Raw genomic sequence first — 27,428 nt, 5'->3', positions numbered from 1 at the left:
ATGATATAATTGAACATATTATGAGAGTTGTAATATGCGAGATCATAAGCAGTGCATGCCGCAGGCATAAATTATAGTTAGGCTAAGCAAACTATGTCTGATGAAGTTCGGAGTTTTGGTCTTTTAAAATTGATTTTTAACTCACATTTTCAACAAACTATAACCTTGCTTCTACCTTAGTTTTTTTAGTGAATGTAACAAACACACACCACACACATAAATGTAATATATTATTAAGGTTAGGTGCATAGAATTATTTTTAAAATGCCTTACCTACAAAGTAAAAGACTCTGAAGTAAAGGTACTAAAGCGTACTCGCGATGTAATGACTCTGGATGTAAATACTGTTATGTAATGACTCACACGGTAAGACCTGCAAAGTCTCGAAAGCCTGCATAATTGTGAACCTTGGGACCAGAAGTGGACCCCACTAATCTGGCAACATTTTGCATTGACTGACAGACACTACTCATTCACAGTCACCGGGGTCTGGAAATACAAAGATTAAATGACAGACTGATAAATCATGTAGATTTTTAAAATTCACTGATATTAAAAAGTCACCAGGATAATGAGCTACTGTCTTATCTCAAGATAAATAGCTTACAGAAACAACTTTGCTGTTTATTCATTTGTTTTGGTGATAGTGGATTTACACAATGTGTTTCTTGTTTAGCTAATTCATAAACGCATGGAATAGAAAGTTGGTATACCATGAATTTGTTGTCTCTGTATATGTGTCACTGAATCAATCCAAAAGGAATCTAGGACTTAAGAAGGTATATCCTTAGACTTTCTAGCACTGTGAAATGTTGCATAAATATATTTTATGTTTGTTTTCTGATTCAAGAGATCCTATAATGGAAAACAGAAGGCACCTATGGGACCGCATTGCCTGAAATAGTGTTGGCCAATGAAGTGCTCCCCCAAAGATAGTTATTCTTCATAATGTAAAAGCTGTTGGGGTCCCCATCATTACTACTACCCTTTAAGAATGCTAGAGAGTACCCTGTTTACATTTTTATCAGCTTTGTCTAAAAATAATGAGTTCTTCTTCACCAGCGTAACATTGTCCTCTTGTCACTAGTGTCGAAGGAGCTCTTCCAATATGTACATACCTGCCCTGGCCTACTTTATCATTCCTCATGGTAACAGCACCACACACCTTCATTTGTTTTTTTGGGGGACACAATTGCCTCAACATCATGAGAATGTCATCGGAACTGTTTTACAAGACAGGGCATTTGTAGATTAACCTACAGAGATCACTGTTTACACTTTGAGATATGATATCCCAAACTTGCAGAGGACATGCCATCCCAGATAGTTCTCCAAAGGCAGAATCTTTTTTGCAGGCGAAAGAGAGAATATGTTGAAATCTTGTCTCCGCCTATACTCTGGATACTTGGTAGCATTACTTGTGCAGTCCTGAGTGTTGAGCAGCGTTGCCTGAAATTCCTCAGCTTTGACTTGTATTTTTCTTTTTAGTATTCAATGGTGACAGCTTTGGTCCTTAGGTATTCATTCAGGGCTTCCTCACCTGAAAAGACACAAGAGTGAGTGAATAATTACAAAAATGCCATTATGTCTACTCTTTTAATATAACTATGAATCAGTATTAAACAGTTACACCAACACCAAAGAATCATGACCTAGTCCACATTAATCGTAGAGAGCAGATACATGTAAGTAAACATAGTAGACAGATGGTACACACAAAGCCGTTGACATACAATGTTATAATGTGACATCTTATGATGATAGCCGGGCCCATCCATTTTGCTTGTTTCTGGAAGTGCTATTGCGACCCGAGCCTTTTGTGTTTATTTAATGTGTGTGTTTCAACCAGCAATGCTGTCTGTACATACATTTAATAAGCCATACAGCCTACCATCAGCTGAGACTCCACCAACAAAATACTTGAAACTTACAATCCATATTATAGCTCCATCCCACCTGGATGGTGGAGAGACTGTGCTCACCATCATGCTATATAATTTATTCTGCTTCACTGTCCTACTCAACACTGCGATGCCCATTGAAGGAATGGCGAAATTTGACCAAATCACGTCATCCGTTATCCTCACTGGCTCCCTCTTGTGGCCCGCATCTTTTCAAGACATGCTGCACTATGTACAAGGCAATACGGAAAAGTGCACCATCACACCTAGACAAGAAGCTTAATAAAATGTTTGCTAATAAGAAACCAAACTGAAGTTTGAGGAAGATAAGATAACACCCACTGGAACCCCAAACTCAGAGGATATAAGTTGGTGCTGTCTGGCAGCAAAATGTGTTCAGCTTGACTTCCGGAGAACGATCTCTGCCCAGATAGAGTCTGGAAGATTGTTTGTCCTCTCCCATGAGCCAAAATGAGACTTGATTGTACCGCAGGAAGCCTAACTTGTGGGGATGGATGAGAAGCCCCAAACCAGTAGATATCTGGGAACCAAGGGCCGTATTACACAAGGTGTTCTGGAGCCGCAGACGCTTGTGTGGCACCTTCTGTAATACTGAAAGCACTTGCACACAAACAGCGCCAGCGCTTCCTCAAGAGGGCGTTCCCTCATTTGTATGGGGGCGTGGCCCCATGCAAATAAAAGAATCCCTTTGCCTCTGCGCCCGTGCCGTATTGCAGACACAGGCAAAGAAGTTCTCAGGAGGCGCACTGTCTGTGCGCCCCTGATTGCAGCCCTTTGGCGGGGAGAAAGAGGGTCCCAAGTATCCACTCACCCCCAGACATCCCCTTGCAGGCAAGTACAGTCACTCACTGCACCCGCCTGCAAGGGGATCTCTAATCCCCTTTAAGAGTGCAAGCGGACTCCTGCCTGCACTGTGAAAACATGAAGCGGCTTAAAAGCAGCTGCTCCATTTTTCACCTGAATGCAGTGCCCCCAGGGCAATGCGAGTTCGCGGCTGCCCTGGGGGCAGTGCATTCACCAAAATTCAGCACAATTTCCGAGATTGCGCTGGGCGCACCTTTTAGGTGCGCCCAGCGCAATCCAGGAAAATGAGCTTCATACATTATATGGCCCCATAAGTGTAAACCTACGACTTGAAGACTTATTCATGTTTTGAAAGACTCATTTGCATTGTCATTGCCTGCTGTAGCTAGCCACTGCATAATACTTTGCTTGATATGGGACAGACTGCAGGACTCACAAATTAAGAAGTTGCAAGTTACTTACAGTTACTAAAGAAACTAGTGTCATTGATGAGTAGAAGTGGTGTAAGTGCTAAGATCCTGGCTTTTGGGCCAAACGACTTTACTTTTAATCCAAGTGTGGCCAGTAGACCAAACATCATGTGACTGTGGTTCACTCCTGTCGCTCAATATTATAAATAGATATGTAATTTCAACAATATTAAAGTGTACAGTGACCTGTTTCAGTTTTAGGATTTCCTAGGAACATGTCACATGCCTCGTCGCCATCAAATCTTGGTTTCTGTAACCTGCTCCCACACACCACATTTCATATTTAAGATACTTTTGCTACAATAATGTTCTCTGTAAATTGTGCTGGTTCAAAATCTGCTTTGTGACACAATCTCAAAACAAATAGAGCTTTTCAATATATAGTCCATCTTTCTCTCCCGAACTATATATATACTCGTTTGCCACACAACTAAAAATGAATTAACATATTTGTGCACAATACCATGAGCTGAATTCTTCTTGTTGCCCCGTTTGTTATCTTTAGTCAAATTGTATAGACCATTAGTAAAAAAAATGACAATTCCTTCTTTCTGTACCAAAGATCATGTTGAGAACACCCCAATGGGAAAGTTAAGTTTTACCTAAATCTTTCCCGAATCCGGACTGTTTGAATCCCCCGAATGGACAAGCCACGTCGGTCTTGTTGTATGTGTTGATGAATACGGTCCCAGCTTGGAGCTTCTCGCTGACATACAATGCTTTGCTAATGTCACGGGTAAACACTCCAGAAGCCAAGCCAAATTCTGTTCCGTTGGCACGTCTCAGTACGTCGTCGATGTCACTAAAAAATATGAAGCCACAGTGAATGTTGTGTTGCCACTTATGCTAAAAAAAGATATGCATGTGTACTCCTGTAATTTAAATTGGACCATTCTGAAACTTCAGGGCAAATCACTGAGAGCACTTAACAACAAAACTAAGAGCTAGATTTATCAAGCCTTTGTGCTGGTGCAATCATCACAAAAAGTGGTGCAAACTGGCATAACGGAGTGAATTGGGACTACTTTACAGCACAAATCATGATTTTGAATAGGAAAGTAGTACTAAAGTAACACAAAGTAGCATGTTGCCCTATTGTGCATCAAGCAGGCGTACCATGGGTTGAACATGGGCGTTCCAATGCAACCACGCACAAATTTTGACACAAAACCTTATCTATTAAAAATGGCAAACAAGGATTGGCGCCAAGAATTTGCAGCTCCTCAAGGCAGGTGTAACGCTGGAGAAAAGTTGCATTGTATAACACACATACAAACTTGGGAAAGTATTAAACTATGTGTGTCCAAGCATAGTATTTTGTAATGGAAGGGTACTCTTTCAGTTCAAAACCTAAGCAAGACATTACACAAACTCTCCTGGCACCCTCGTGTCAGGGTGTTTGCATGGTGCAAGGTAACCAAAAGTGCGGCAGCACAGCGGGAGAGAGAACTATCACAAAATCTTACAAGATATGTTACTGTTCTGATTTCTTCCTTTGACACAACTAAGCACAGAAACTTACAGTACTGTGCTGCGTACTGTGCTGCGTTGCATCAATTCTTTGTAGATTTGCCCCTAAATCTGGTGTGAACATGAACTGATAAACCAGATTTTCAAGTTGAATTAATATTTATTTTCTTAAAAACCACCGTAGCCAATTTGTTTCGACCCAAAGGTCTTCTTCAGGGCAATAACAATAACAGTAGTATCTCTTAGTTCATAAAAGTTTCTTTTTTTTCTGAACTTCAACTTGGTCCCTCACTCTAAATGGGAGTGCCAGGTGGACTTCTTATTCCTTAAGTACACCAACAAAGTGAATATAGTGTGTTGAGAGACTTCTTAGTGGACTATTGCAAATAATTCATTTCAGTGCGGACATGGGTTTTTAGTCCCTGTCTATTTGTTATATGTAAGAACCATTCCCACTGCGTAGCCAAAATCGTCACGACTTTGGCTACGCGGCGGGAGCGGTTCTTACATACAACAAGTTGAACTTCAGAAAAAAATGAAACTTTAATGAACTAAGAGATACTACTGTTATTGTTATTGCCCTGAAGAAGACCTTTGGGTCGAAACGCGTTGGCTACAGTCGTTTTTAAGGAGATTTTTTCAATAATGAAACAAAGAAACAAGAACTTGCTGAATTGATGTGCTTTGTCTTACTTTGCTTGTACTTGTAAATTATATTAATCTCTTCATATGTCGGAGTATTGAATCACTGCTTTTTTCCGCAAATTTATAGGATTTATACCCTAGGAGTTTTAAGGGGTATTGAGCCTCTGATTCTTTGCACCCTTGAATATTGTAAAATATCACAATTTTTTGACATTTAGATAGGTGCATTTGTAATTACCCCATACCCCTTGTTCTGTGTCTATTGTAATATTTATTTTAGCTTCTTTAAAACAAATATGGCAATTCCATACAGCGTATAGAATTGGACCTGAAATATTGTCATAGTATTTTTTCAGAAATGGAGAAGAAATCCAGAATATCAGAAAAGAGAATGTGTTTGTTTATATTAGTGTGAGAGACATACTAATTTTTTGGGGATCTAGTATTTATCAGCACATGTAAAAATGAGTAAAGCCAGAGATTAACAATACTGTATGAAAATGTACAATTCAAAGTTTATATCAGTAAATATGGAATTTAGATAATGTTATATAAATAATAAAATGGGCTCGTGGTACATTCACCTAATACAAAAAATATTTGTTATATTATCTTCTTGAGCAACTACTTTCACATAAAATTGATCAAGGCTATTATTGATATTTTTTCAATGTTTTCTTATATCTGTTTAAGTCAGCTATATAACTTATTTGACGGACTCACACAAAAATATGCATTCATATAATGTATGCGCAGATGAGCAGAGTTTAATATGATGTTAACCTAATAGAGTGCGAAGTTGGGTCATACCTTCCTTAAGGAGAAGCCGCAAGTGAATCATGCTCTCCGTCCTATCCATCAACAGTTGTAATAAATTCCATACTATATTCTATGCGTCTAAGTATATGGCTTATATCAATGCATTTTTTATTCATATTTTAAAATAAGATATTCAACTAAAACCAAAATACTAGGGCAAAGAATTCACACAGAGAGGTAAAATCACATTGAAAAGCCTTGTGACTACCAGCAGGATTGTTTCCTGTGTAAAGTAATTACAATCATCTGGCCTATAGTAATAAGTGCACTTTGCATTGTAGTAGTTAATTTGTGAATTGAGAGTTTATTATTACACTTCCACTAAATAATGTATATTATTGGCCAAAGATAGTGTACACTGGCATGGCAGATATATTACACTCTGGTACTCGCCACAGTGTTGTTATGGTTCAGACGCAGTTTGCATGAAACAGGATCTGCTGTGCCTAGAGCAAGCGTCATTTACAGGTACCTGAAACGCAATGCAAGCTTCAGAACCCAATCAAGGTTTTGCAGTACAGATTTGGAACACCCTGGAAAGGCACCACATAGGCCCAAGAAGCATGTCCTGGGTTGATGGTCCACATGGATGAAGCATGCCCTGTACTCGCAGATCGAAGTAAAGGTCTACAAATCCCCCCAAAAATTAAAACACATAATAAAGCATGGCAAAGTCTAAGCTGGGTGGTCCAATCCGAATGTGTAGCAATGGCTGGCCGCCTGTGGCAGTTTTGGCACAGGGCTAAGCCAGAGGCAGGCCATGAAGCTGTCCCCGGCTGCACGTGGCTGAAGGACATGCACAGCCGGGGTTTGCCGTAGACAGAATGTTGGTTGTGCGCAAAACACAAGTCTTGTTTGGCAAAGGGCCTGGCAAGAGGCCACGTGCAGCATGCACTGGCGCCCACAGAGGGTTAGGCGCAGGGCCTGGCTGGAAGCCACATTCTGCAGCTACTTCTCCTAGGCACTGGCTGGCTGGCCTGGCAAGAGACTCAAAACAATCAATTGCAAATGGTACAGGAAAGAAAAAGCAGTCTAGTAAGAGGATTCCATGGTGGACAACCATACCTGGCGAATTTCATTTGTTTTACACGTTTAAGCTAGAATCATGGCTCTGTTTTTAACTGTGTTTTTAAGTGAATATATATACATAAAATAACTTTAATGTTATTATTATATTCAACAGTTACATGTTGAGATCTCCTACCCGTCACTAAATTTAGAGATAATCATCACGGGGCCAAAGGATTCCTCCTTAGCGATGTACATCTGATCCTCCACATTGGTAAATATTGTTGGTTCAAAAAAGAAACCTAAATGTAAAGATAAAAGAATTTTAGAAATTAAAACCTACGTAAAAGCAAACAGTCATCCTCATTACTTAAATCCTTCAAGTCTCATCAAAGATGTAGTTTTACCCACGAGATCTAAAAATTGAATTACAGGGAGCCACTGCATCGACCGATATATTTGTTTAATTTCCCATGTTGTATAGTTGCAATACTTATGTGAGATCAGAAGAGTTTGCAGATAAAGTAGCACCTTAGGACCTGCATTAGTGTACCACACAGAACAATGTATTTGCTTGCATACAGGTAGGACCACTGGCATGTGTAATGTACCTATCCACTTTCAACTCTTGTATTACAGCATGTGACCATTATTTTAGCTGCATAGTGGATGGCTTTGAGCTGTATATTTAACCACAAATGTATCATGTCCTGGTTCATATATCTGGTTCTCAACCTGCTGTAATGAAAACACAGGGCCCGATTCACAGAACTAACTTAAGACAAAATCCTTAACTTACTACTTTTGGTATTCACAGAAGGCATTTAGTGTAGTAAAGTTATGATTTTGTCTTAAGTTTGACTTAAGACAAACTTAAGACAGACCTAAGACAGACTTAAGACAGACTTAAGTTAGGATTTTGTCTTAAGTCTGTCTTAAGTCTGTCTTAAGTTTGTCTTAAGTCTGTCTTAAGTCAAAATCCTAACTTTACAACTACTATTTGCCTTCCGTGAACACCAAAAGTAGTAAGTTTAAGATTTTGTCTTAAGTTAGTTATGTGAATCGGCCCCACTGTATGGTTTAATGGCGGGGCACAAAAAGCATTTTTCACTAGAAAAAACATCTGAAATTCAACATCGCAGTGATTAAAAATCCATTCATTGAAGTATCTAATGGCTGTTAGCTGGCCCATGTGAAAAAAAGTGATGCCCTTAGATCAGTTGCCAGAGACAGGTAAATCATCCAAGCACAATCAGAGCTAAATTCCATTCTTACTGACTATCTCAGAAGAAAGGACAGTGATGAACTGGAAAATTAAATTAGGCTGCACTCTGAATACTACTTCAAAAGGAATGTGGTGGGGACAACACAGCGCTCTTTCACTTGTCGCTATCTACACTCTACCATCTCTGCGGATAAACAGATTTCATGATTCTCAAACTGACTCATTATACCTACACTCGACTCAGAAAACACAAAATGCGAACACGATAAAGTGTCTTCATAATCCTATATCTCTCACTAGAAAACTCATGACCATCCGAATAGGGTGCCAATTTGGGCTATGTATCTTCATCGTAACATAACCCATGAATGTGCTAATATAAGAACACAATGGATCTCCACGTCTTGTGGTGTATACAGGTAGTCAGTCTTGCGTGTGAAGACAGAACTTCCTTGGAGCCAGCAATATATTTGCAAAAAATTCCTGTATTTTATTAACCACAGGTATGGTATGAACCACTCCAGCACCATGCTTACTAATACTGCACCAACCCTCCATCCAACCAGTCCATAGAGGCCCTGTATATGGTACAGAAAGCTTTAACTTCATTTCTGATTCACAACATCTTTCAGGGACCTCAAAGACATTCGAGGGCAATGGCGAAAACAAAATGGCTAAGTCAGTGTCCACCACAACATATAAAGATCCTAATTACAGGGAAATAGTTTGATAATTGTGCCCTTCACTACTTAGTAACAAGCATTTGCAATGCAATAGGTCTCGCATTAGGAAAGTTTGAGCTATTGGTATTGTAAATGACAAATTTTGTATTTATGTGTTGGTTTTGAAAATAGCAAAATTAATAGCTTTGTCATTTACAATGCCAACAGCTATAACTTTTGCAAATGTGACACCTATAGCATTTGTAATGCAACATGTTTTGCATTTACGTGACTTAGCTGTATTGATATTACAAATAACAATAGCATTTTTTTTTATAATTAATACTTAAATAAAAGTTATTGTAATGTTTAATGGCAATACCCTAAACTTTTGTAAATAACTTTTGTGAAGATTATGTTCAGTGTATTTTATTGTGACGAAAATCCAAGACCAGAAGTGAAATATTAACATCTTTTTGTGACATTTGTAATAAAGCTTGAAACATTGAGAGAACATATTTGAACCAGTTGTTGTTGAATGGTTGTGCAGCAGAGCCCCCCTCCTTAAAAAACAACAAATAAGGCAACAGTCTACCACAATTAATCAACAGTGGGAGAAGCTTAAAAGCAGCAACTCAAACAATGGGAACAGCCCAAACACAAGCATTTGCAATGCAATCAGTCTCGCCTTTGGGACCTTATTAGTATTTATCCATGCTGCACATTATCCTGGGTGCGGCAACCACCGGCTCAAATTAAGCAGAGGGGGAGGGGAGCAACAAGGGAGGGATGAGAAGCCTGGAGGGAGAAGGAAATGACGAGAGGCCTGGAGGGAGAAGAGAGTAGCATGGGAGGACAAGCAGCATGGGAGGACAAGAAGCCTGGAGGGAGAGGGGAGCAACAAGAGAGGGATGAGAAGCCTGGAGGGAGAGACGAGCAACAAGAGAGGGACCAGCGGCTTGGAGGGAGACGGGAGGGACGAGAGGCCTGGAGGGAGTGGAGAGCTGCAGAGGGGGGACAAGAGGCCTGGAGTAAGAGAGCAGCAGGGGAGGATGAGAAGCCTGGAGGGAGAAGGGAGCAACGAGTGAGCGACAAGAAGCCTGGACCGAGAGGAGAGCAACGAGGGAGGGACGAGAGACTTTCAGAGAGAGGGGGAGGGACGAGAGGCCTGGAGGAAGAGAGAGGAGCAGAGAAGGGACGTGAGGCCTAGAGGAGGAAGAGAGCAGCATGAGAGGACAAGAAACCTGGAGAGAGAGTGGAGCAGCGAGGGTGGAACGAGAAGCCTGAAAGGAGAGGGGGGCAATGAGGGAGGGACAAGGTGCCTGGAAGGAGAGAGGAGAAGTGGGGTAAGAGAGGGCTACCGAGCAAGCGTTTGTGAAAGATAAAGCGCGCTGTTGATGAATTGGTCATTGAGCTGAGACAGGAAAATGCTCATTAAAAGTGACGGCAAAGGGCGCCAAAGGATTAAAAATAACAAGCAGTGATGGAGGGTGGGGCGCAGGATAATTTCTCTAAAGAAGATTTAAGGGCTACAGACCTGAAAATGAACCACAGCATTTTTACTGCATGTTTACGATCGGCGCACACAAGGCAATGTGGAAATCTACCACCAAATCCGTTCCAGTTTATGCTATTGTTTCTTTAACTGGTGCCACGTCCTCTCCGATGCAGAGAAGGCGGTGAGAACGTATTGGGCCTGCAGTGCGACTGCCTTAATAAATCCCAGTGCTCTACATTACGAGGTGGTGGTGGGGGTAGGGGACTGCACGGGGATGTTAAGTGGCAGGTTGGGGCAATGAGAACGATTAACAAGACGTCAGCGTTTAGTTGCGTCGGCCGCGAAATGGATCCAAAAAAACCAAGCTGGAGCCAGCTCGGGCGCAGCACGTCTTCCGGAGACGTGCACGTTCACAGAGCACAATCGGCTCGGGCACAGGCCAATAGCCGCTCGTGCACAGCTCTGTACTCCCTTGGTTGTGAGCACGGTGACTGTAATACTCGCTGCGGCAGCGCTTCGCGCTGCTACCGGCAGCGAGCCCTAATAAAGTTGTGAATCCTTTAATACACTTCCATTCTAATGCCATTTTGGGTGGTGAAGTACTGCAGAGATCCTTACAAAAAGCTTTGTGAGTAGATAAACCAGAACTCCGTCCTAGAATCGATTTGTACTGTAGTGCCGTGGATGCACAATATGCAAATATGCCCACCATTCAGCACTGCTCATTTTCGCTGCGGGAATATTTTTTACATGGTCTATAATCGGGGCATTGGTAATACGTACTCTGATGACGTATTCCATTTTGTTCCTGGAATCGACGGAGGGAAAAGCATAATGCAGATGGTCGGTCTAAAAGACTTGGAGTAGTTGTTCCTACTAGAGGCAAAAAAATCCACCGATTTGAACCTTCGTGAGCTGCAGCTTGTGTGCCCACTGCTAACAGTCTTGAGGTAGAAATCTTAGGCAGTCAGGATGATTATTTGCCACCTTAAAGAGGGGCTGTAGAGGGTGAATCTTATTCTCCATAGCTTATTATGAATGGTGCACAGCCTTGCATATCTGACAGCACATGGACCCTCACACCTTGCTGACGTAGCATGCATTGTTAGTGGTGTATGCTAACAGCACATTCTTATATTGTGCTTAGTACCAGGAAGCATGAAGAGCAACATAATTCGCTGTGAGCTACGGATGAGATGGGTAACCTCCAACTCAAACTATGAGTTGACAACAATTGTCAGATTTCCAGTGTGGTTCTCCAACCAAACACCAACATGCATGCTACTTACACAACCTGATGGCATGTTTTGAAAGGAATCCCACCAGGAAATAGATGGAGAGTCTCCACCAGTTAAGAAAAGTAACCAACTAGAGTGATAATGTATTGCCCCTTGAGATACCACGTTTTGTTTAGTTGCTATTTCTGGTGGATTAAGAGGCCTTAGAAGTCAGAAAACCCTTTTTGAACCTCTAAAGTTTACACTACTACCTCACAGAGATAGTCGCTCTTTAGGGCGGCCATGGCAGCCTCCTCCGGTGCCGGCATGGAGGGTAGGTGAATCGACCATGTTCCCCACAGGAAGGGACATCATGCCACTAGGTGTCAAATAGAACCGCCGCACACCGATTGAGGTGACATTCCCAACAGTGGGAGGTTACTGAACCACACTATTGCTATCGTAGTGCTTACAAGTGGTAGGTAGCTAATAGCTGCACCGCAGAGTGTAGATAGTTTCACTGTTCATAGATTCGGTCCTGAAGAATTGCCACGAATTGACATAACCACTAGGCAAGAAACATGTTGACCGTTAGAGATGAGAATAGCTCCATCTGAACCTTAACCTCAGGGAAGCTGCCACTCTTTTTGTTTTTACTGAGGTGGATAACCAGCCAGAATAAAATAGTTATTTGGATTATCCTACCTATTTTAACTCATTCACTCTCTTCACAGTATCTACACGCCACAGGCCACCCCCACTCCATCATACGGCAAGGAACAAAAGATCTCCGATAAAGAGACCCTTTATGGGTGCCCGTTGGGCATTGCAGCGCCGACCCAACGTGGAGTAGGTCCAGATGATGAAGCATGACACCTAGCGTGCAGGGTGTGTGAGGACCCTAGTTCCGAAAGAGCGGGATCCCCTCCTAATCCCTCTCCAATACCAGGTTCCACCTCCACTATCATTACCAATGATAGCGGTTGGTTCCCTGACTTTTATTGACTAAGCTCTACCCCAGGAGGAACAGCATGCCATTAGTTAGTAAGCCAGGAACTCATTTCCTCCCAAACTCAGAGCACTGACCCCACTCAGCCTTCTGGTTCCCTAGCTTCAAGGTCGACTGCTCTAGCTGTAAGGCTACATCCTCTTTGCCATGATTAATCCCCTCTGATGGCCCTAAGGAGTTACGGGCATCAGAGAAATGGCAAAATGGCTGCCAGCCCAATTTAGATGTAGCCGTTTTTTTACTGTTCCTTACCACTCAGTAAAACCTGGCGATAAGGAACACTAAAACACATTTAAAGCTGCCCCCACCACCGGAAAAGCCTGTCATGGCAAAGAAAATCATGGTTTGGGATTTCTTTTTTGAAAACCTGAAAAAAATACCATTTGCTACAGGGCTGCATCCTTCCAACGCAGCCCTGTAGGAAACAATAAAATGCATTGACAGGAATGGCTGTGGTGGCTTTTCCTGCAAAATGCCTTTATAAATGACTGGAAGCTAGGTGAATACATAATCCATGAATTTCATGTGAATATGGTAAAAATGTCTGATAATATTCTCCACGTACCTGGCCGAAGAACTTGTTTTCCTCCACATACCAGCGTCGCACCCTCCTTTACTCCGGTCTCACAATATTCTACCAGTTTGTCGAGATGTGCCTTGTGGTTCTGAGGTCCATGGTCAGTTGACCGGTCTAAGGGGTCCCCAATCTTCATCTTCTTCACTTCTTCTACCTATCAGACGTCAGTTTAGTTACGTACATGCATTCAAATATAACTATGTGTACAAAGTGGTTGCAAACTAGTTGGCAACGTAGACAGCTTCACTGGCCTTTGATGGGGTTACAAACGTCAGTGTATACAAATTGTGTCGACTCTTTTTGCCAAAGTGCCCAATTGATACAATGGTATGGGGGTACAGAAAACTCAGACCTTTCATCCATTAAATCCTGCATGCAGTAAAGCCATCCTGGCCCTTCTAGGTGATAAAAGGCTCCCACTATATCTTCACCTATATCTTCAACCAGAATGTTTACACTGGACAAATACATTCTTATATCTCTTCAAGGAAGTATACAAATAGCCACTGCTTCTTTTTCAAACAGAATGATCGGAGTCAGATAAAAACATACTGCATCAGAAGCTTTCATTTTCTAAACTAAAATCCTAAGTTTGTATACTGATTATTTCACATCACAATTAGACAAATATGTCCTCTTTAAATATAATTAAAGAAACACAGGTACAGCAATGTGTCAAATGTGTTTTATTGCTTTTATTTCGTGAAGCAGACAGTTTTGGCACTTTAAATATTAATAACAATAGTTTGCTCAGCCTAACCTTTGATCAACTATTTGGTCAAACACAAAAACAAATTATTCTGAGGTACAACTAAAATGGAGATCCACGACATTAATTAGGAAGCATCTTGTCAAGCAAATAAAAGGGAGTTGGAAATGAAGGAATTGCAGAGATTGCACCTTGCTTTTGCAAAGTTTGACTCTAATTTCTAAATTAAAAAGATGCACTTACATTTTCAATGTCTGACAAGTTCAAAATCTACATGCACCAACTAACTAGCACAAAACAAAACTTGCTTACGTTCAGTATTGATTTTTCTGGTGGATACTCTAACTAATTGCAGATTCCTTGTCTTTTGAATACCCGTAAGTGGCAAACTGCGTCGGAAAATTTTGCAATAGCTCTCCTGTGCCGGTAGGTGGCGGTAGCTAGGTCTTGGGGCAGATTACTGCCCCACCATGACATCATTATTATTAATATTATGATGATTATTATTATTATTATTATGAGAGCCATAAAGTGTCACCTTGGCACCCTCACCTCAATTACTTGTCTGCTTATTCAGAGCCTTTAGAAGAAGAGACGAGGTCAACATTAATTTAACAGAGGATATGCAATGCAACAATCTATCTTGGAACTTTATTACTGAGATGACTAGGCCCATTCCTCATAACCGGTTCATGGACACAATCGGTGAGGAATCTGCAGGTAGATACAGTATCCCCCAGCAAGATTGTTACTGAAGTAAGTAACTTTTTCTTCTAATGTATACTTATATCTGCAGATTCCACAACTTTTGACAAGATACCATTGCGATTAATCTCCCTTTTCCAAATGGTGAGTCTAAAGAGATGATCATAGCAAAAATGTCCTTTGAGTATGGACCAAGCGAAATGCACATCCTTTTTCTAGGCAATAATGCTTGGCCAATTATCTCCTTGTATTTGCTTTATTCGACCTAAGTTGGCAGGGTATGCCCAGACGTGGGTCCCTTGCTCACTTTGCCACTGGATTCACGCTAGCATGGCTGATGAGGGGTATTACCCCGAAACCGGTCCCAGGATGCTTGTTTCCGGTCCAGGGAAGACCAGGCTTGCCAGTTCAGGCTGGACTGTTCCCATAAGGAGCAGGGTCAAGACTGATTTGCTTTTGGCAGGGCCTGAACTGGGGTGGTGAAGTGAGCTAAATAACAATGATGGATTCAACCCAGATCTAATAGTGAATGGGGTTGAGTGTCTGAAAAGTTCAGCGCTCCATCCATCATCTCCTTGTGTTTGGTTTGTTTGCCCCAAGTTGGCAGGGTATGCCCAGACGTGGGTCCCTTGCTCATTTTGCCACTGGATTCAAGCTAGCTTTGGCTGATGAGAGGTGTTACCTCGAAAGCAGTCCCAGGATGCTTGTTTCCAGTCCAGGGAGGACCTGGCTTGGCAGTTTGAGCTGGACTGTTCCCGTGAGGAGCAGGGTCAAGGCTGATTTGCTTATGGCTGGGTCTAAACGGGGGAGGCAAAGTCAAGTAAATAAGGATGTAGCCTTACAGCTAGAGTGGTTGACTTCAAAGCTGGGGAGCAAAGTTTGGGTCTTCGGGAATGACGCTCAACATCCTGGGATTCTGGGCAAATCACTTAATCTCCTGTGCCTAACAAAAATTTATGTGACCTCATGTAACGAAACTGGTGCTCATGTAAAGCGCTCTGCTACCCGATGTCTTGGGTCTAGTTTTCACTATATAAAACTGTACAAAAAAAAACGATGACGGATTCAACCCAGATCTAATAGTGACTGGGGGTGAGTGTCTGAAAAGTTCTGCGCTCCATCCATCATCTCCTTGTGTTTGCTTTGTTCACCCTAAGTTGGCAGGGTAGGGCCAGACGTGGGTCCCTTGCTCACTTTGCCACTGGATTCACGCTAGCATGGCTGATGAGGGGTGTTACCCCGAAACCGGTCCCAGGATGCTTGTTTCCAGTCCAGGGGGAACCTGGCTTGGCAGTTTGAGCTGGAATGTTCCCATGAGGAGCAGGGTCAAGACTGATTCGCATATCGCTGGGTCTGAGCTGGGATGGCGAAGTGAGCTAAATAACGATGATGGATTCAACCCAGATCTAATAGTGACTGGGGGTGAGTGTCTGAAAAAGTTCAGCGCTCCGTCCATCATCTCCTTGTGTTTGCTTTGTTCACCCTGCCCAGATGTGGGTCCCTTATTTACAACAAGGGGTGGTGATGGACAAAGTCTCTGAATTAAGCAGAGTACTCTCACCCAGTCAAGAGATCAGGGCTAGATCCAACACCGTTTTTTAGCTCATTGCACCATCCCAGTTTCAGAACCTGGCTGTATGCAAATTAGTCTGTCCCTGGCCCAGTGCATCATGGGAACAGGGCAGACCAGACTACAAAAGCCAATTCTTATACTGGGAAGGAAACAAGCTTCCGGGGACCGGTTTCTGGCATTTCAGCCGTCTTCGGCCCGGCTTGCTTGAATCCTGATGGTGCAATGAGCAAGGGACTCACATCTGAGTATACCCTTCCACGCTTAGGGTGGACAAAATTATTTACAACAAGGGGTGGTGATCGACAAAGTCTCTGAATTAAGCAGAGTACTCTCACCCAGTCAAGAGATCAGGGCTAGATCCAACACCGTTTTTTAGCTCATTGCACCATCCCAGTTTCATACCTGGCTGTATGCAAATTAGTCTGTCCCTGGCCCAGTGCATCATGGGAACAGGGCAGACCAGACTACAAAAGCCAATTCTTACACTGGGAAGGAAACAAGCTTCCGGGGACCGGTTTCTGGCATTTCAGCCGTCTTCGGCCCGGCTTGCTTGAATCCTGATGGCGCAATGAGCAAGGGACTCACATCTGAGTATACCCTTCCACGCTTAGGGTGGACAAAATTATTTACAACAAGGGGTGGTGATGGACAAAGTCTCTGAATTAAGCAGAGTACTCTCACCCAGTCAAGAGATCAGGGCTAGATCCAACACCGTTTTTTAGCTCATTGCACCATCCCAGTTTCAGAACCTGGCTGTATGCAAATTGGTCTGTCCCTGGCCCAGTGCATCATGGGAACAGGGCAGACCAGACTACAAAAGCCAATTCTTACACTGGGAAGGAAACAAGCTTCCGGGGACCGGTTTCTGGCATTTCAGCCGTCTTCGGCCCGGCTTGCTTGAATCCTGATGGTGCAATGAGCAAGGGACTCACATCTGAGTATACCCTTCCACGCTTAGGGTGGACAAAATTATTTACATCAAGGGGTGGTGATGGACAAAGTCTCTGAATTAAGCAGAGTTCTCTCACCCAGTCAAGAGATCAGGGCTAGATCCAACACCGTTTTTTAGCTCATTGCACCATCCCAGTTTCAGAACCTGGCTGTATGCAAATTAGTCTGTCCCTGGCCTAGTGCATCATGGGAACAGGGCAGACCAGACTACAAAAGCCAATTCTTACACTGGGAAGAAAACAAGCTTCCGGGGACCGGTTTCTGGCATTTCAGCCGTCTTCGGCCCGGCTTGCTTGAATCCTGATGGTGCAATGAGCAAGGGACTCACATCTGAGTATACCCTTCCACGCTTAGGGTGGACAAAATTATTTACAACAAGGGGTGGTGATGGACAAAGTCTCTGAATTAAGCAGAGTACTCTCACCCAGTCAAGAGATCAGGGCTAGATCCAACACCGTTTTTTAGCTCATTGCACCATCCCAGTTTCAGAACCTGGCTGTATGCAAATTAGTCTGTCCCTGGCCCAGTGCATCATGGGAACAGGGCAGACCAGACTACAAAAGCCAATTCTTACACTGGGAAGGAAACAAGCTTCCGGGGACCGGTTTCTGGCATTTCAGCCGTCTTCGGCCCGGCTTGCTTGAATTGGCAGGGTATACTCAGACATGAGTCCCTTGCTCACTGCTCCATCAGGATTCAAGCAAGCCGGGCCGACGACGCCTGAAATGGCAGAAACCGGTCCCCGGAAGCTTGTCTCCTTTCTGGTGAAGAATTGGCTTGGTAGTTTGGTCTGCCCTGTTCCCATGATGCACTGGGCCAGGGACAGACTAATTTGCATATAGCCAGGTTCTGAGCTGGGATGGGGCAGTGAGCTAAATAACGGTGATGGATCAAGCCATGATCTTTGGACTGGGTAAGAGTGGTCTGCTTAATTCAGACAATCTGTTCATCACCACCCCCATTTCTGAATCGTTTTTGGCCACTATAGGTGTGGCAGGGTATACTCAGACATGAGTCCCTTGCTCACTGCTCCATCAGGATTCAAGCAAGCCGGGCCGACGACGCCTGAAATGGCAGAAACCGGTCCCCGGAAGCTTGTCTCCTTTCTGGTGAAGAATTGGCTTGGTAGTTTGGTCTGCCCTGTTCCCATGATGCACTGGGCCAGGGACAGACTAATTTGCATTTAGCCAGGTTCTGAGCTGGGATGGGGCAGTGAGCTAAATAATGGTGATGGATCAAGCCATGATCTTTGGACTGGGTAAGAGTGGTCTGCTTAATTCAGACACTCTGTTCATCACCACCCCCATTTCTGAATCGTTTTTGGCCACTATAGGTGTGGCAGGGTATACTCAGACATGAGTCCCTTGCTCACTGCTCCATCAGGATTCAAGCAAGCCGGGCCGACGACGCCTGAAATGGCAGAAACCGGTCCCCGGAAGCTTGTCTCCTTTCTGGTGAAGAATTGGCTTGGTAGTTTGGTCTGCCCTGTTCCCATGATGCACTGGGCCATGGACAGACTAATTTGCATATAGCCAGGTTCTGAGCTGGGATGGGGCAGTGAGCTAAATAACGGTGATGGATCAAGCCATGATCTTTGGACTGGGTAAGAGTGGTCTGCTTAATTCAGACACTCTGTTCATCACCACCCCCATTTCTGAATCAGATGTGGGTCCCTTGCTCACTTTACCACTGGATTCAAGCTAGCCTAGCTGAAGAGGGGTGTAACATTAAAACCGGTCCCAGGATGCTTGTTCCGGGAGGGACCTGGCTTGGCAGTTCAGGCCAAGCAGTTCCCATGAGGAAAAGGGTCAAGACTGATTTGCATAAGGCTGGGTCTGAACTGGGGTGGTGTTTGCTTTGAATTGAATCCCATGTCATTGCATGGCATATTTCTGCCATGGGCACCCCTTTGGCTAAAGAGTAGTGGACTACATCAGATGGAATGGGGTAACCACCTTTGAAAGGGAAGGTATTTTTGTTCTCAGGACCATCTTGTCTAGGTAGAAATGAGTGAATAGAGGCTGGACACAGCACTTGCACTGAGCTGATGTGATAGCCTCCAAAACTCTTATCTTGAACATCAAAATCCCTGGCTCCTTTACAAAGGTTCAAATGGAGCCCGTTAAGAATATTAGAACCAAAATAAGGCACTACTGATGCATAATAAAAGGGGAAGAAGAAACATGCACAACTTCCTCACCAGAAGCACCCAAGCTAGGGATAGTATCTTAAACTTTTCCTTGCGATGGAAGAAAATCATGACCCTGAGCTCAAGGATTGTGCATATAACGCGGACCTTGATGGGAACAGGAAAGTACCAGTAGTAAGCCTGGGCCACTATTCTTTCTGGTGAACAATGAGTGGACAAGACCTCTGGGTCCCCGGGTGCGGACTAATTAAGGATGGCTAGCAATCAGCTTATTCATCAGTGGTACTGAAGTGGGTTTGGACAAGGCCACCTTGATAGACTCCATAAGGGCCTTGTTAAAAAAAAGAAGTAAAACCCAAAGGATGCCGAGACTAATTGGAGGATATCCATTAAGAGATCTGACATGGGTTTCTTCCCTGGAGAGGCAATTGCAGTAGCTATGCGACCTTTCTGATTACTGCAGTAAACAAAGCAACCTCTGATGATGGCAGTCCTGAGAGGCATTCCATCTGAGAGTGTTGCGGCCTCCAGAATTCTGAAAGGTCAGTTAACCTGCTGTATTCATATAAGCAGGAAGGAGCAAGTTGACTGCCTCACTTCTTTCATTGCCGTCACGTGGAAATGTTGGTGTCATCTGCCTATGGTTGGAGTCCAGCTTAAAGATGTTATCTAACTAACATCAGTAGTCATCCTTGAGCAAGGGTTTGTGCTGAGCTTCATCCCTCTACCTGTCTTCCTCTATTAGCCTTGGCAATTAAAACCTTGGGCATATCGGACTGGCCTTAGCCTGAAGCACAAATTCCAAAGGTGGAGCCGGCACTGTTGTTTGCATCAGCACTAGTGTTGTGATGGTGGAGAGACTATTGGTGGAGCCATGGGTGCCACTTTGGTCCCAGGGTGGGCTGGAGCCATATTCTGAGCCAGACATCTTGGGTACGACTGGTGTCAGGAAGTACCCTTTGGCTGTATTCCAGTCAGAAGCCCTGTCAGATTCACAGATGCATCAAATGGAACCGATGCCCAATTGACCAACCCCATCATAGTTTGCATTACAGCAAAGAACTAAGGAACTAAATGAGTCGGCGACGGTCACCGGGAACTCCAGTTATGCCGGGAGAAGGCGAAGTGTGAGTGAAAAACCAGACACCCGAGCTGGTGCATGTGCCGGAGTTCGGCTTGGTGCTGGTTGTTCATCTGGAGTGATGTCCAACATCTCCAGGTCAAGAGGAAGACTCCGCTAGTGGTGTGGAGCACCAAAGATACAATCCTCTGGAGCCAGAACATCTTCTAGGCATGGAGTCCATCTGCCTGCTGCTCTTCTTGTGCTTCTTTTTCTTCATCTTGCCTTTGGACAAAGGCAACAAACACAACTGCGATTAGCGCAGATCCCACAGCTCATGCACAAATGCCATAAACAATGTGGCCTCCCACTCCTCAATGGCTTTTGGATGTATGAGACCACACTACTTACACGACTTGCATTCGTGTTTAGGCCCCAAGTACCACAAACAGACCTCATGGGAGTCCAAAATGAACATCTGTTCATGACAAGAGCAGCATGGTTTAAACCCTAACTTTTTCGGAGGTGACATTCTCATAGCACTGAACAAAATATGGATTTTACGCGAATAATTTCAGGATGTGCAGATCTGAATCCACGTCAAAGGCTGTGGGAAAACGGTAACTGGGAAGCAGGGTGGCACTATATAGCTTCAGCGAGGTCATGCCTAGGCAGTGGAAGAGGTGTGGCCCAGCGGCCAAGGTGACTGACGCTGGACGCTGGGGATCACGGTTTGAACCCCGGCTCCGGCGGCAGGGGTCTGCCCAGCACCATGTGACTCTGGGCAATAGTTTGCTTAATCTTCCGGACGGCCCCCAGCGCCTTGACACCTTCGGGTCATTGTTCGTGCTTTACAAATACTGAACATTTACATTTACAGTAACTGATGCCTAGAAGGAGCCAATGCCACCTACCAGAGAACGCATGCATTCTAGACCATGAGGATATTCAGAAGGTGAGGAATATACAGGTAAAAGTATCCATCAGAAACAAAATTTTGCACAGATCAGTCGGTTCAGTCGCTTCAAGTCTAAGCAGAAACTTGCTTTGGGACAAGCAGTGCATTATTAGTGCAGCAGACCACTACAACGCATGATGCAAGGAATGGTGTGAGCTTAGCCCTTCCGATGCCTTACTCAGACTCACTCCTAATGAGAGAATCTCACCTTCAGTAACACTAGTAAATTCACATTCCAAACGCGGAATTCTAATGAAATTAAATGTGAATTTGAAGATGCCAACTCGTTCTATCAACAACATCTCATTTTATACTCACCACTTTCTTGACAAAATCATCATGGATGGACGCCTCGATGAAAAGACGCCCCGCCGCAATGCAGTTCTCACCTTTATTGAAGAACACTGAACTCATGCCCTAAAGGAAAAAAGAGTCACAAAATGGATCAAAGGTTCGAAAAAGTTTTCAGGAGAAATTGTTTAGACAAATACAGTGACACATTTAATTTTAACTTTTAGTTTGAAAAACTTCTAATTTAAAAACGGTTGAAATGTGAACTTTCTACACATGCTACGGGCAGTCAATTCTTCAGGGACACACATGCCAGCTCATAAGTATAACATGGCCTTCATTCCTATTTTTCACTCATTATTCTGATTTAATCAACCCTTTCACAGCCGTAGAAAAAAGCTGTACATATTGTGAGTTGGGTTTTATTACAGTTCAAGTGCTCTTTGCATAGTCTTTCTGCACACAGGAAGATGCAATCAGTAAGCTACCACCACCACCCTCCTTGGAAGTACTAGGTGACCCACAAATATTATACATGCAATGACTTAAGGCCTTCCTCTTGGAGCATCAAGGTTGAGGCCAGTGAGAAATACATTTACTTTGTTGCATTCCCTGGGGTTTGAAGGAAACGCAATGTTCAACTTTTTAATGGATTAAATATTGAATGAAGGAGAGGTACTAGATGAATATCACATTTAAAAGAAATTAGAAAATCGCTTAGATGTGAAATCTAATTTGGTTATATTGAAACACAAATTCTTCCCCTAGGTTGCTTTGTGGCATTTATCCAATCTGCTGCATTACCATACGAACAGCCTTGTCCATATCACAGTCCTTGAAGACGATGAGAGGCGATTTACCACCCAGTTCTAATGACACTTTCTTCACGTTGCTCACAGCGCAGCTGGAAAAGATAAATAACACCCTAAAATTTGACCCACCCATCTAGGGAAAGCTCATTTTAATCATTGCTTGAACAAATAATGCAATTTTGATATATATTGGCTGGAAATCCAAAGATTCTGAAGGGCAGTAATGAAACATTCCAATAATTTTGTGGCATGCTAAGAACGCTTTTAACTTCTAAAGGGTGCTGAGGTTCATGATTCCCAGAAAATGGTGGCCAAACGGTGGATTTTTCAGCACAATTTCCTTAAAACATAGCTCAGTTAAAAGAACAGATTATGAGATTTCACAAGGTCTATCATTTCAAAAAAATATAGATGCACACATGCCTCGAACATATAGATAACATCTTTCTTCACTTCATTTTGTCACCCAGCCCCACCAAGAAAACGTCCAGTTATGACTGAGAATCCACCAGGGAGAGGCAGGTTGGGAAAAACACAAGGAAGTTTAGGGGATCAGAGGGGAAGGGGCAAGTGAGGAAAGGAAAAGAGAGAGAAGGTGTCGACGAAGAAGGAGGAAAGAAGACAAGGGGATTGAGAGGAGACGAAGGAGATGTAAGAGAAGGGTGAGACAGAAAAAGGGAGAGAATGAGGTGCACAGAGTAGGGGTGGTGGTAAGAGCTGATTATATAAGAAAGAGTATAGCTGGAGTAGAATTGGATAAGAAAATAAAGGAGAAGGGCAGTTAAATGAGAGAAGAAAAGGGGAGAGGAGCAAGAATGGAGAAAAGAGCAGAACAAAGAAAGATAAATAAGGGAAGCATAAATGAATGACAGGAAAGGTTCTAGGAAACCAGAACAGAGTCAAAGGAATTTCATGGGCTAGTACTGTGTGTTGCGGTAGATATCGTTGGTGTAATGTTGTGAGGTATGGAGATTCAGGGGTATGATAAAGTGTGGCAGGTGGTGATGTGTGGTGTGAAATTGTATGATTTTGTATTGAGTGATATGGTATTGCATGGTGTCATATGGAAGAGAATGTCTATATGGGTATATGATCTGGCCTAGTTTGATGTGTTGTGAGAGCTTTGTATAGTGTGGTATGTCATTGTGGATTGGCACAATAAATGTTTGCTGTTATATGGTGTGTTGGGCTATTTCATGGTGTGGTCTAATCTTTATGCAGGAAATGGTGATCTGTTATTTGAAGTAGTTGCATTACTGTGCAGTATAAGGTGGTATGGGTATATCATTATATTATGAGGTGAAGTGAGATGTGATGTGGTTTAATGTATTTTGAAGTGGTATTGTGTGGTTTACTTACGTGTTGGCTGATTTAGGGCTCTGTAGTTTGAAGAGGTATTATGTTGTTGTTTGTTTGTTTTGCGATTTATATAGCGCACGTATCACCCGAAGGCATCAAGGCGCTTGCCTTGGGAACCCATCCTGGTATTCCCCTGTGAGATAACCCCAGCAGGGTATCCACAAGTTGAAAGCCAGGCATCCCGCCGCGAGGGGCCGTAGTGGAGATTAAGCAAGCTATTGCCCAGAGTAGCAGAGTGTGAACCCCATGAGTCGAGTAGGCACCGGAACGAGAATTATCAAGTCCGTGGAATTTTGAGCCCAAGACCCGCCGAGGCGGGGAATTGAACCCTGGTCCAGGACCAATCTCAGCTTCTGGGTCTGCCGCCTCTAACCCCTGAGCCACACTTCTCCTTAGATGCTATAGATTTGGTTTTGGTATTATTGTGTATCATGATGTAAGTTCCAGTATTAAGTGGTGGGGTATTTGTGCAACTTGTCCTGGGGGACTATGGTGTGGAATGTTCTTTGATGCTATGGTGTGCCTTGGTGAAAGGTCCAGTATGGTAGTTTGCATTCTGATGTTAGGTCGCAAGATGATACATCCTAAAGAGATTTAGTGGAGTGAATTAGATTTTAATGTGATGTGTTGCTGGATGTGGTGTGACACGGTGTAATCCAGTCTGCTGCAGAGTGATATGGTGCAGTGATGGATTTTGAGGTGTGTTATGATATGTTATGAATGCCTTTGATTGGTTTGGTGTATTAAAGGGTCAATTAAGTTATGTGACTATTATTTATAAAGCACACATCTGTAGGAATGTGGGCTGTCTGGAATTTTCACCCAAGTGAATCTATGGTTTCCTCACAGACCAGACTCTTTCATGACGTGTTTTGCTACCTGTATTCTGGTTGATCCCTAAGACTATGCTGAAGAAGTATGTGGGAGGTAATTTGTCATAAGTTACTTGGAAAGAGGACACTAAAGCTGGCCAAAGTGGCTTTAAGTCAAAGTGCTACTTAGGCGAGAGGAAGAGTAAATATTAAGCGTCATAAGAAAAACACTGGCATACTATATCAACCCGTGACACGTTGTCATGAAGATCCCCTTACTGAGTTGGATTAAAATAAGTTCCTGTCAGAGACAAACCAGGGGACCTCTGCTCTGTAATACTTCAATCTTGCAGAGGATTGAGGTTCACTATGCAATCTACAAATTATGCATCACCATGTTATTTAACCTAAAAGTATATGGGACTATAAAATCCCTGCTTTTGTTTGTGCTTAGAAAATGCATCTTAGTGAAAGAGTTAAGAGAGTGCATATAGCTTATTTTAACTTAATATTCAAAGCAGATGACACAATAAAGAGAACCACATACTGTGAATTTCATATGATACCTACAGTGCAAGATAATCCCTTCTGCGCCCAACAAGAGAACAATTCAATAAACTGTGATACATTTCAGAGAGAAGATCAAAGGCTTTAATAAACGATAGTGAAGGACTCAGGGAGAAATGGAGTGATAGAGCCAGGTAGGGAAAGAAGAATAGTATAAGGTGGGAGGTAGAGGTTGGCACATAAAGAGAGAGAGAAAGATACAAACAAGGAGGGAGGTAGAAGAAATTAGAAAAGCGAGAGAGTGAGAATTGGTAGTTATTAACAACATAGTGGTAATTTGTTTTTTTCTAATGGCTGTTTTATCTTGTAGATGGAGTGTTTTTGAAATAATTTCCTGCAGTTTGCTCCTGAGCATAAACTTAGCAGTGAATTTGGGTTGTGCAGCAAATAAAGTAAAGTGGTTTGGTTTTTGTGGTATGAGATAGAGTATGTCCCACATCACAGAATATGTCTAGTCTGCACCATGCCAATGGTATTATTTTATCCGCAGCACACATTCAAGGTATGTTGGACATATTCTAGCTTCCCACTATCATTATAATAAAGGGAAATCATGCCTCTTTATATGCTATGTATTCCAATATACACGTTATTGTGCCTGCACTGTCCACCATCAAAAGAGGCTCTTCACATCTGGTTTCAGCCCATAGATGGAGTTTACAATGCTACGTCAATCATGCTAAGACTGCTAATTTTGGAGATTACCAATTTGGCAGTATTTACTATGGCAGTATTACTGAGGTTGGTATCTTATGAAATGTGAAAAGTACTGTCTGACATACAACTTAATTACCTCCATTAAAATCTCTCCGCCAAGGCTTTTAGTACTGTAAAGAGCTATATTTTGTTCAAATATTTATATATTTGTAATGGGTCATTTTTTTAAATGTATGTACTGTTCATGGACATAATATTCACGAATGTAAACCACACACACACAAATAATTAAATTTAAACATTGTCTCATCTACTAATAAATCCTTTGGTAAAGACAAATTCAAATTAGAGAAATATTTGAAACATAAAAGAATGAGCAACCTTACTCCTGTTTATGAAACATCAGCATGTTGTTCATAAATGATGAAAGGCCTTTTCACTGCTTTGTGCACCACAGTATATAGATCTACCCTAACAATCACACCGAATAGAATAACATCTTGGTTTATTTTCTACTGATTATGTTCTAGAGCCACCTACTTCTGAAGATTGCATCAGTATTATAAGATAGATTCACTGTGGTTCCCGTCCACCACACACGCCTGTTGAAATGACCGAACTGCTTTGGAATGGTCATTATGGTATTGTCTATGATTTGGAGTTATTTGCAACTGTATTTCATAATGAATGCTGTTCTGGTCAAATATTTTCAAATGTTGTAACATTTTTGTTGTGCTTTAATTGTAAAGGGAGTGAAGCTTACCATGTTTAGTACAATATTCATATTCTTGAAAGATTACCCCGTCTACATGTTTACGTTCTACACCATCCAGAGCTTAAAAACAGCCCTATCCAAAATTATAGTAGTCTAGAGCAACCAGCTACCACTACTTGTGTGGGTACTTTGTCTGAGACTCAGACAAGCTCCTCTACTTGTGTGTCCAATATACCTTCACCTATCTTCATTAGACGTTGAGCGATATCAGACTCAAATCATTATGAAAGTTAACTTCCAAAAATTCAGAGAAAATAATGAATGATGTTTTGTTGTCTAGCTATGCGAAAGGAAACAAAAGTATGTCATAACATAAATAATGTTCTTTACCAATGTTAAAATCAAAGGAGCTACTGTTGCTGTGATTATTTCTCTCTTGAGAACCATAATATTTCTCAGTAGCTTTATTGCAATATGATTTAGAAGCATGCATGTTTGAAAAAAGTTGTTTTCTTACAAACTAAACCACACTTTCAGTTAATTAAACATAAAGGAAAGTGTTAATCTTTAATAATCTGTTTATAGCTTGCATTGCTGTAGATGCAAATACGTGTAAACAAGGATGGTTTTGTCGGGTAAGAACTACATTGATATTAAATGCTCTAAATGAGTAGCAAGGAAATTTTAAGGCAACCTATACATTCAAACCTTGAGGTACCAAATAACTCAAAAGGAAGAAACTTTGTATCGACACTCTGTCCTAAAGCATACAAATGAAATCGAC

The 27,428-nt window shown here is 42.5% G+C and overlaps 1 protein-coding gene across 1 annotated transcript in view; it reads right to left on the bottom strand.

Annotated features, from left to right (window-relative positions):
- Positions 1-529: 529 nt before the first annotated feature.
- ALDH1L1 (aldehyde dehydrogenase 1 family member L1) overlaps positions 530-27,428 on the bottom strand; it is a 192,171-nt gene continuing 165,272 nt past the window's right edge. The window contains exons 18-23 of the mRNA XM_078661722.1: positions 22,527-22,626; positions 21,750-21,848; positions 13,315-13,480; positions 7,335-7,440; positions 3,799-3,998; positions 530-1,540 (exon numbers count right to left, since the gene is read on the bottom strand). Of these exons, the coding sequence (XP_078517848.1) occupies positions 1,485-1,540; positions 3,799-3,998; positions 7,335-7,440; positions 13,315-13,480; positions 21,750-21,848; positions 22,527-22,626 (727 nt within the window). The 3' untranslated portion in view covers positions 530-1,484. The remainder of the gene's footprint in view (positions 1,541-3,798; positions 3,999-7,334; positions 7,441-13,314; positions 13,481-21,749; positions 21,849-22,526; positions 22,627-27,428) is intronic.

Source organism: Lissotriton helveticus, chromosome 9, assembly GCF_964261635.1.
Source record: "Lissotriton helveticus chromosome 9, aLisHel1.1, whole genome shotgun sequence".
In the NCBI taxonomy this organism is placed as follows: domain Eukaryota; kingdom Metazoa; phylum Chordata; class Amphibia; order Caudata; family Salamandridae; genus Lissotriton; species Lissotriton helveticus.
This window is presented reverse-complemented; position numbering and strand designations above follow the sequence as displayed.